An 11447-nucleotide genomic window follows, 5' to 3' on the forward strand; every position below is an offset into this window, starting at 1 on the left:
AAAACAAACAAATATAATTTAAAAGTGAAAAAGGGCCTGTTGGCCGTCCCTGTATATCGCCTCTCTTTAAAATATGAATCTAACCGTTAAGGCGTCTACGTTAACCGAATAGGAAATGAAGATGATCCACGTTACATCCGATTTGTAAATGGTCTAGTGTTATTTAAATGGATATCTTCGCTTATAATTTATAAATTTTTATTTTTTTTAAAAAAAATAAGATATTTAAATTTTAAAACGTTTCAATTTAGGATATTTATTTTTAAAAAAAATTTCAATCTCAGTTCTTTTAAAAATTTTCGTTAAATCCTGTCAAAATTTCTAAAATACCCCTCTCTTAAAAAAAAATGTTAGAATTTATATGTTGGTTATAATTTAACGTAATTTGTAAAAATACACGTACCTGAATCTTTGAAAAAATTATAAATTTGTTTTTAAAAAATAAATAAATAAATATATGGATATTTTGAAAATTTTGATAAAATTATAACGAATAACTGATATTGAAATTTTTAACAAACAGATATTTTAAATTGAAACGTTTTAAAGTTTAAATACCTTCTTTCAAAATGAATAAAAGTTCTATAATTATAAGTGAAATTCTCCCTTATTTAAATGAAAAAGTTATATGCTATATCAATTTCTTATAAATGTCCTGTTTTGTTTATGCGACATGGTCTGAAATAATCATTGGATTGCACAAAACTAACCAAACAAAGTATAATAGTCCTTAAATCAGCCCTTATATATATATATATATATAATGGCTCATACTCAACATGTATTAGTTGTCTTACTATATTTAACAGATTAATTAAGTATTATGAGTTCTTATTATATCTTTATGTTAAAAAAATAAATAAAAAGTGGCCCAAAGAGACCCATTATTGTAGGTCGTATCCCAATTCCCATGGTCTCCTCACAACAGTTGAGGTTGCAGATGCTTTAGAACCTATAAAAGACTACAAGGAGTGGGTCGCAAAGCCTCTATGACCCACTTTGGGTCTTGTGACCTCCATGCGAAGGTCTCTTCTGTAACCTATTTAGAAGGTGGGTCGTAAGGCCTCCACGACCAACTCCTAGAGTTTGTGCCTTCATTACCAACCTTGCGAGGAATGGATCATACAAGTGACCTCTGTAAAGGCAACCCACCCCTATAGGTCATGCCTCCATGACTAACCTCGCGAAGGGTGGGTTGCGAACGTTTCTTGACCCATTCCTTAAGGCGTGACCCATCCCTAAGGGGTTGGTCTATATAGTCGGTCATGGAAGAAGACCCACGGCGAGGTCGTCACGGTCAACCTTTTGTTTTTTCACATTAGGGTATGATTGTAACTTACAATATTTAATTAATATGTTAAATATCGCGAGAGTGATATGACAAGTGATGTTGACATGTCAAGTTAAGTTATTAGAAATGGTGTGGTGTATAGGCAATATGTGGTCACACTCTTATATGAGAATGAGATGACGCAGCTATTTGTCAACATGACAATATAATTAACCATTAATGATATGTTTGTTAATATGTTTGGATCAATGTTTTTTTATTTTTTATTTTAAAAAGTGTTATATTTGGCATAAATATGAAAATTGTTTTTATTTTTATAAATATTTTATGTTTTGAATTATTTTGTAATTTTTTTTTTTTATTTTGAGAATATAAAACAAAAGACAAAATTTAACAAACATATCATCGGTTTTTTTAATGGAAATTTGATAGAAGTAGTTATTTGGTAAACACGCAAAACTAGCGTTTTAATAAATCTGCAAATCACATGTGATAAATCATAAAATTATAGTTAATCCCAAATAATACATTGTAAAAATTGGAATGGAGAAGGGAAGTGAAGCCTGAGAGAAGGTATCTGCCCGTGCTGTTCAAAGTCATTATGGCACTCAAACGGTTGTCCTCCTTTTGTAAAACGCAATGATGTTTTCTCTGCAACATAATTATTAGTTGCAGAGCACAAGTTATAAAACCATTAAACATTTTAAATTTTAATTATCAGTTGCAATGCACATTTTTGGCTGCACAAATTCAAGGTGAATTAATTATGTTTTTTTAAAAAAAATTTGTGCATAGTTTTTTTTTTTTTTTGTTTTTGAGGTGGGGGTGGAGGGTTAAAAATAAACGACGAGTATTAAACACATCTTAATTTCAGTCCTTAAGATACTCGTTAATAAATACCAATAGAAAAAGTTCAAACAATCCCAATGGTCTGGCTTAATTACTTAACTTAATTACATTTACCCAATCACCCAAGTAGAGTGGATGGAATTTCATTTGAGTAGAGATTCACCTTTATTATTATTATTATTTTTCTTTTATTTCTCTTAGAAATGTGCTTCTTTCAATTGTATGCATACTTCATAGTATTGGCCTAAATATTAAGAGGCAGTTTGGTCCTTTGATTTCCTATTATAATGATCTACTCTTTGTACTTATCTTACATCAACTGATTATATAACATGTTTAAAGTAGTTAATAATTTTATTTTATTTTAAATGATTGACATAAAAAGTTATTCAAAATACATTAAGCCACTCGATGTGATAAATAAGAGTGAAAACGCATCCATTGTCACCTCAATCAACCATGCATACCAAGCAAAATAGAGAGTATTACGAGCCCTTGCTAAGCTAAACCCTCTCATTAATATTCTTCATTTTTGTCTCCCCTTTGCACCAATTAATGAATCAATAAAACTTTTTCATCCAGTAAAAATAGTAGTAAAGGCAGCATCAGGAAGGAAAAATCCATTTAAATCATTCGGGTCCTTATCTATCTATCTTTGATTTTTAATACACAACTAATTAAATCATTTTTACAATTGTTTATTTTATCTAAAAGATATAATTGTTTATCTCATCATAAAGATACAATTCGGGTTTTGCATGTTACTAAAATAAAGTTATTGAAATCTAAATTTTTTGTAGTATGAAAAGAACATATTAACAAAACTTAAACATGAAAATCTCTACTCAAATGAAATTCTAACCACTCTACTTGGGTGATTGGAATAATATGAAAAGACTAATTTTCACTACAACATCATCAAGTTGTATGATAATCATATAAGAATTTACTTAATATCATTGTTCTTTATATTTTAGCTCTTGTAATGAAAAATCTTGATTATGTTTTTGAACTTAATGATAGTCATTTTTCTTTTTGCGCCCCCACTTATCTACCAATATTATTAACTTAAAATTATGCCCATAATTCAGCCTATATTGTTTCCTTCGTTACTCAAACCCGAGAAATAGTGTTGCTATGAACCAATTGTTAACTATCTATTCATTGATTCAAAAACCCTAAAATTATTGGACATTGATTTGGTTAAACCCGGATCATAGCAGATAGTGTCTGAACTCTGAAGTATGATTCTTGGTGGATGTTATGTTCTACGTATTATATTGCGGTAAGATTCTTTGCCTAAAGAGGTGAAGTTTGGGGACGTAACATGCGAGAGAGAAGCCATGATGAGGCAAGCTCTCCACCTGTTCGACAACTTTCCTCACACAATCATCCAGTGCCTCGATTCCACTACGGCTTCTCTATGCCAGGCGCGACAAGCTCATGCCCACATCCTCAAAGCCGGCCTATCCAACCATGCCGATCTCACCACCAAGCTCCTCTCGCTCTACGCCAATAACCATTGCTTCGCCGAAGCGAACCTCGTCCTTGACTCTGTCTCGGAGCCCAACGTATTCACATTTTCTACCCTCATCCATTCGTTTTCAAAACTCAGTCGATTTCGAGACGCGCTCCGTGTTTTTTCTCGAATGATATCTCATGGTCTTGAGCCTGATGCACATGTTTTCCCTAGCGTCTTCAAGGCTTGTGCTGGACTACCGGCCGTGAAAGCCGGGCAACAGGTTCATGGCATTGCATCAGTATCTGGGTTTGATTCGGATTCGTTTGTCCAATCCTCATTGTTCCATATGTATGTGAAAAGTCACCGTGTTAGAGATGCCCACAACTTGTTTAGTAAAATTACTCAACGGAATGTGGTTTTATGGAGTGCTTTGATTTCTGGTTATTCTAGACGTGGATGTATAGACGAGGCGAAGCAGCTCTTTTATGAGATGAGGGATACGGGTGTTGAACCCAATTTAATATCGTGGAATGGTATGATTGCGGGGTTTAATCACAGTGGTTCATATACTGAGGCGGTTTTCATGTTCCAAAAGATGCATTTAGAAGGTTTCCAGCCTGACGGGTGTAGCATTTCTAGTGTTCTTCCTGCTGTAGGAGACTTGGAGGATTTAGATATGGGTATCCAAATTCATGCTTGTGTAATTAAGCAGGGTTTGGGATCGGACAAGTGTGTTGTCAGCGCACTCATTGATATGTATGGGAAGTGTGCCTGCAGGTCAGAAATGTCAGAGGTTTTTAATGAAATGGATGAAATGGACATAGGTGTTTGCAATGCCTTAGTTACGGGGCTCTCACGAAACGGTCAAGTTGATGATGCACTGGAGGTATTCAAGCAATTTAGGTGCCAAGGGATGGAACTGAATGTCGTGTCTTGGACATCAATGATTGCTAGCTGTTCTCAAAATGGGAAAGATATGGAGGCTTTAGAACTTTTCAGAGAGATGCAAGTTGAGGGAGTGAAGCCAAACTCCGTGACAATCCCTTGCTTGCTTCCAGCTTGTGGCAATATTGCAGCACTACTGCATGGGAAAGCAGCCCATTGCTTCTCTCTCAGAAGGGGGTTCTCTAATGATGTGTATGTGGGCAGCGCATTAATTGATATGTATGCAAAGTGTGGAAAAATCCAATTGGCTCGTCTTTGTTTTGAGAAAATGCCCTCCAGAAATTTGGTGTGCTGGAATGCAATTACGGGTGGATATGCGATGCACGGAAAGGCTAAGGAAACCATGGAGGTTTTTGACTTGATGCAGAGGACAGGGCAGAAGCCTAATTTTATCAGCTTCACTTGTGTATTATCTGCATGCAGCCGGAATGGCCTGACTAAAGAAGGGTGGTATTACTTTAATAGCATGTCACAAGAGCATGGTATCGAAGCTAGAATGGAGCATTATGCTTGCATGGTAACACTTCTCAGCCGTGTAGGAAAACTTGAAGAGGCTTATTCTATGATCAAGAATATGCCATTTGAACCCGACGCTTGTGTTTGGGGTGCTTTGCTCGGTTCTTGTGGAGTTCACAATAATGTGACTTTAGGTGAGGTTGCTGCAAGGAAACTCTTTAAGTTAGAACCAAGAAATCCAGGGAACTACATACTTCTGTCAAACATTTATGCTTCCAAGGGCAAGTGGATTGAAGTGGATAAAGTAAGGGATATGATGAGGAGTATGGGTTTGAGGAAGAATCCTGGTTGTAGTTGGATTGAGGTCAAGAACAAGGTACACATGCTTCTTGCGGGAGACAAATTGCACCCTCAAATGGACCAAATTATTGAGAAGCTAGATAAATTGAGCATGGAGATGAAGAAATCAGGTTACTTTCCTAATACCAACTTTGTTCTCCAAGATGTGGATGAACAGGACAAAGAGCAGATTTTATGTGGGCACAGTGAGAAGTTAGCAGTAGTTTTGGGGCTTCTGAATACTAGTCCAGGTTCTCCTCTTCGGGTCATTAAGAATCTAAGAATCTGTGGTGACTGCCATAATGTTATAAAATTTATATCCAGCTTTGAAGGGAGGGAGATTTCTGTTAGGGACACGAATCGCTTTCATCATTTCAAAGACGGATTTTGTTCTTGTGGGGATTATTGGTAAACTTCTGGAATGGCCAGCTGTGGAAAGCCATCATTACTCTAAAGGAATGAAGGTAGTTCTCACCATTGGCATGCATTGCAGTGTTTTTAAGTGTTCTGGGCCCAAAGAGAAACGATTGTTATAAAATCGTAGACAATTTTTGTTCAATTTTGCATACGTGTCATTTTTTTGTTCTTCAAAAAACGATGAAATCATTGTAGGAGAAAATGTTAGGTTGTTTTCTTAAAAAAAATAAAAATAAAATGTCACGTAAATAAAGTTGAACAAAATGACAATTTTTACTATTTAAATTTTTACAGTTTAGACAACAAAATTATTAAAAAAAAAAATTATCCTAATCCAGAAGCACGGATGAGGATAACAACAATTACATAAACTTTGCACAAATTTTACAAAAATTTAAACAATCTTGAAAAGCAAGTCGTAGAGCTTACTTACTAACTCCAAAAAGTCTAAAATTATTGAGCATATGGGTTTCACCGCTCGATCTTAAGTTGGGCCTAATTTTCCTAGGATCCAAGGCCTGCCTAAAGTTGATATTTTCCTAGTTAGTAAACAAGCAAATGATGCTGCTTTTTGCCTGGCTAGCCTAGCTTGCTCCCAGTGTTTAGATGATATCTGGTTGGGGGTATGCCCTCCTCTGATATGGAATGTACTCTCAAAAATGTCATCTTCTGTGCTGGATTAATGAATTTCTCTTTTATCTCAAAAAAAAAAAAAAAAGTTGGGCCTAATTTTAAGGCCCTTCACACCTTCTAGAGCGTTTCACGAACTTTCTTGTATCATTTCCCAAAAAAAAAAAAAAAAAAACTGGCTTGATTCCCTATTTAGCCGTTTACCCCTTAAAAACCAATCCACGTTGGCTTCGACCCCCACACTTTCCCACCTCAGGTAGTCAGGTTCTTGCCACCCAAACACCAACCCAGATTGACAACCCAACGCCCCAATATAAATCCCTTCACTTTCCCATAACCCCTTAATCCCTTATCGCGCGCTATGGTGTCCACGGCACTACGCCCCTTTACCCATCACGCTCACCTCTCTACCAACCACCGTATAAACCGCAGCCCCATAAAAGAATGATGGTTTCGGTTTTCATGGCCCTTTTGCTACCGTGCGCCGGCACGAGCGTGGTGTTCGTACTCTACATCTGCCTCTTATGGTACACGACGAACCGCCAGAGTGAGCCACCGTTATCGGTCAAGCCGGTGGCCGAGAACGGGCTGTCGGCGTCGGAGCTGGACAAGCTGCCCAAGGTGACCGGGAAAGAGCTGGTGTTGGGGACGGAATGCGCTGTTTGTCTTGACGAGATTGAGAGCCGGCAACCGGCTAGACTGATTCCCGGTTGCCACCACGGGTTCCATGTACAGTGTGCGGACACCTGGCTTTCTAAGCATTCGGTGTGTCCTGTGTGCAGGGCCAAGCTTGAGCCTCAGCTCTTCAATGGCCCTGAAAATCCGTGCTAAGAAGTTTGAATTAATATGTATGTTTATTGTTATTCGTTAATTTTTTTTTGTTGATGATTATGTTTGATCCCGAATGCTTTTTCTTGCACACCATGATCTGATTATGTTTTGTTTAATGATTAAGGTATATATTTCTGAGCGTGACTGGTTAAATTCATCTTTTTTCATTTCTTGAAATGCTTAAATTCAAATCTAAGCGGAAGGGGTTAAATCTCATCGCATCTAATTGCAAGAACGAATTTTTAATATTAGTATTATTGAGTTTAAAATTAATTTATTTGGGTAGAAAGAAATTCTTTCGATTTTTAAAAATGTAATTAATTGATTTAGCTCTTAAAATAATGCGATTTTAAAAAAACACACCCTCTTATTTGTGATTTAAAGATAGATTTTTTTTCTATGATTTTAAAACTATAATTTTTAAAATTACATTTCCAAAAATATAATTTTGTGATTTTGTTTAAAATCAAATTTCATCTACAAAATTCAAAGTCAAATGGATTTTAGTCTATTAAACTTTATTTGTAATGAGTATTTTTATAGAAATGCTACAAGCATTTTATTTTTGTACTTTAATTTTTATATTTTTGATGTAATTTTTAAAATTATTATTAAATTAAAATTTAATAGTAATTAATTATAAATTTGATATAATTTTAAAAATTATATCAAATAACATGAGAGTATAAATATAAAAATAGGGTGATTGTAGCATTATTCTTGCCATAATGGTGTTAAGAAAACAGAAAATGCCAAAAAAATTAAAAAAAAATATATCCGTGCTCATCTCTCTCACATGGAATGGACCAGGTGTTTTTAACACCCCCTAAGAAAGCTGGCTATTTTTTGTTTTTTTTTTTTTTGTTGAGCTGGTTGAAAAGTAGGGTCATTAGCTGCATAATCTGCCCCAACTGGTTGCACCGCGTGAGGCTAAGGTGGCACGATTTTGGTCCCTGATGAGCGCTGGTGGGAAGTGGTGGCATTGTGGCAACCTGGCGACGTGCATCAATTGTTGGGAAGCCAAGCCGAATGTGCACAAAAACTAACGGTTCCATCCGGGAGGCCCCACTTTTCTCGATTAGTGCGTCTTTCGTATATTATGCTCCGTTTGTTTCGGCGTAAAATGATTTCCGGAAAATGATTTCGGTATTTTACGGTGTTTGGTAGGGGCGAAAATAATGGTCAACGAAAATCATTTTCGGTTTGACCGTAAAACTTTCTTTAATTTTTGGAAAACGATTTACGGTTTTTAAAACCGTAAATCGTTTTCCAAAATTATATTCTTCGTCCTTACACGCACGTTTGATATCTGACTGTCCAAATCCTATAATAGTCGGTCGTTCGAAAATAGGCAGCACCGGAATCCGGCATCATCAAGTCACTGGAATAATGCCGGCGTCGGAATCCGACCACCGGAATCCTGCCGGCTGCCGGAATCTGGCCGCCGAAATACCGCCAGCCGCCGGAATCCGGTTGCCGGAACACCGCCGGCCGCCGGAATCTGGCCATGGACAGAAACCTGCCGGACCCCGGCCTGATCTGACCGGATCCGGCCACTGATCCAGCTGGATTTGGCCGAAATGGCCGGGATCCGGCCGGATCTGACCGGATCCGGCCACTGACCCCGCCGGATCCGGCTACTGATCCGGCCGGATCTGGCCCAAATGGCCGGAATCCGGCGGGATCTGACCGGATCCGGCCACTGATCCTGCCGAGATCCGGCCAAAATGACCGGATCAGGCCGGATCTGACCGGGCCAGGAGGTGTCCTGCCGGAATCTGGCAATTTTGGCCGGATTCGGCCAAACATATTCGCCGGATTCCGGCGACGGCGACCGGTCGTCGCCGGATTCCGGCGACAGTTGCATTTTCACTTTTCGTAATTTTTTCGTGCGAACCAAACGCCGAAAAATATTTTCGAGAAAATAATTTCTTTTGAAATTGATTTCGTCGAAAATATTTTACGACGGAAACCATTTTACGTCGAAACAAACGGAGCATTAGAAGTAAATAAAATCATTTATTAATGATTTATTATTAGAACCCCACCCAAAAAAAAAATGGACAAAGATCATTTTCATTCCGATAGACGTGCTACACACAATTTTCTGAATTTGTTTTTTATTTTTGAACTTTTTAAAATTATTATTATATTTCAAGGCCTCATAAATTTAATGTGATTTTAAAAAATATGAGGATAAGAGAAGGACAATGTGAAAAAAATGAATTATTTCTCTTTCATTCAAAGTGAAATAAAAAATATGAATACATGGTAACATTGTATAAAATGTTATGTCGATTAAAATTGTTAAATGACATGATAACATATGCATTATTTGGTTTTATGTACGCCATTAAATTTATGAAATAAAATACTGACAATGAAATAATATCTCTTCATTTTATTTAAATCAAAGAACATCTCAACATCCTAATCCCACATGAAAATTTTTATTCCACATTTTTATTATAATTTTCTTGCAGGGGACGTGATAGTTATAATTGTAAAATAATTATAAGTGTATCGTTGACAAAGAAGACACTAACTAATTAAATGATGAGTCATATTTTTTACTTAATTATTTAATAAATTATGGACTGGTACTTCAACTTGTAAGAAAAATTACAGTAAAAGCTATAATATTCCCAGTAGTATTCTTCGATTGAATTAGTAATCAGAAACACTCAATCCCACAAACGCATTGGATCAGAATTGACTGCAATTTCTTGATCAGATTATAATATGCTCCTTCAATGAGATTTACTTGTCATGATAGATGTCCGAACAACTCGAGACCTATCGTAATAAATGACCCCATATAACCTTTCTTAATTAACTATAATTTGAATCGTCAACGATTGATTAGTCAGATTAAATTAGTGGACTCCATGAAACCTCTCTCTCTTTCAATGACCAACAATTGAGAAGGACAATTACTGAAAATACGGATACATGCACATCACCTGCCGAGTGAGGGCAGCTAGAAATCTGGTTGTGTAGATAGCACTCACGCGATGCTTGTTATCCTTTTAAGAAGAGTAGAATACTTTTAAGTTTTTCATTAATAATTCTTTTATTCAAACTTATCTATTTTAAAAAGACTCATTGAATACAAATCCGTCATGTATGAACTCATTGAAAGAAAAACAAACAACCCACCGTCTTTTTTAATTTGGACGGTCAAGTTGAAATGTTAACTTTGTTAATTTATCACTTATCTTAAAAGTTTAAATTTATGGAAAGAGTTAAATTTAATTACTTAATCAATACTGTAACACTCCTTATCACGTATGGATTGAAATTGAAATAAATGACGGAGTCAATTTTCGAACTCAATACCTTTAGCTTTAATACCATGTTAGAAAAATGATTTTTGTACATCTTAATGTCTCATAGTTCTCGTGAAAACAGTGTGTGTGTATATATATATATATATATATATATATATTAAATCAACTCTTTTTTATAAGTTTAGGCTTTTGAAATAAATTGTAATTTTACATCAAATCAAAGTAAAGGTTTGATTGTGTTTTCATAATTCATCTCACATTTTAATTAACTATCCAATACTTCATATTTATCTTTTTTTCAAATATATATATATATATATAAGTGTACGCCTAGTTTAGCTTCAAAAAAAAATGTGAAGTTTGGTTGCGTTCTACAATTTTTTTCCAAATGTATTCCTGAACAAGGCATTTTCTGCAATTTTACTTTATATATATTGTTTGACATGTAAAATTGCAGGGCCAAATAAACACTAAATTTATTTGTTTTTTTTTTTTTTTGTTGAAAATGAGATTCGATTCAATTTATATAAATTTGTATGTAACTACGTTTGTCGTGTATCTACAATTTGATTTTATTTTTATCAACGGACCTAAATCCAGTGTGTGTAAATGGCCCTATGGCCATCCAAAATGATCAAATCCCAACTCAGACTTGTCCAAAATTGGTAGTGGGGTCTCTTGGGCTGGGCTTTCCGAAGCATCTCAAGTTCAGTCCACTTGACAAACTGTGACCCCTATATATAAAGAACAGTGCTTCGCACTAGCAAAATTTTCAAATTTCATCCGAAAATTTGGCTTATGGATGGCATTTTTGTAATTACAAAAATGCCATCCATAGGCCAAACTTCCGGATGAAATCCGGAAATTCTGCTTCTCCCAAATATTACCCATATATAAATATAAAATAAGAGAATCAATAAGTGGATTGTCTATAATC

At 35.7% G+C, this 11447-nt stretch overlaps 2 protein-coding genes across 2 annotated transcripts; both read left to right on the forward strand.

Annotated features, from left to right (window-relative positions):
• The first annotated feature begins 3265 nt into the window (after positions 1-3265).
• On the forward strand, positions 3266-5917 carry LOC133871095 (pentatricopeptide repeat-containing protein At1g20230). The gene has a single exon (XM_062308457.1). The coding sequence runs from the start codon at positions 3484-3486 to the stop codon at positions 5752-5754; it is 2271 nt and encodes a 756-aa protein (XP_062164441.1). The 5' UTR covers positions 3266-3483; the 3' UTR covers positions 5755-5917.
• Positions 5918-6603: 686 nt separating this feature from the next.
• Positions 6604-7373, forward strand: LOC133871384 (E3 ubiquitin-protein ligase ATL23). Its single transcript, XM_062308829.1, has one exon. The coding sequence runs from the start codon at positions 6834-6836 to the stop codon at positions 7218-7220; it is 387 nt and encodes a 128-aa protein (XP_062164813.1). The 5' UTR covers positions 6604-6833; the 3' UTR covers positions 7221-7373.
• Positions 7374-11447: the final 4074 nt, after the last annotated feature.

The sequence above is a fragment of the Alnus glutinosa genome, chromosome 6 (assembly GCF_958979055.1).
Source record: "Alnus glutinosa chromosome 6, dhAlnGlut1.1, whole genome shotgun sequence".
In the NCBI taxonomy this organism is placed as follows: domain Eukaryota; kingdom Viridiplantae; phylum Streptophyta; class Magnoliopsida; order Fagales; family Betulaceae; genus Alnus; species Alnus glutinosa.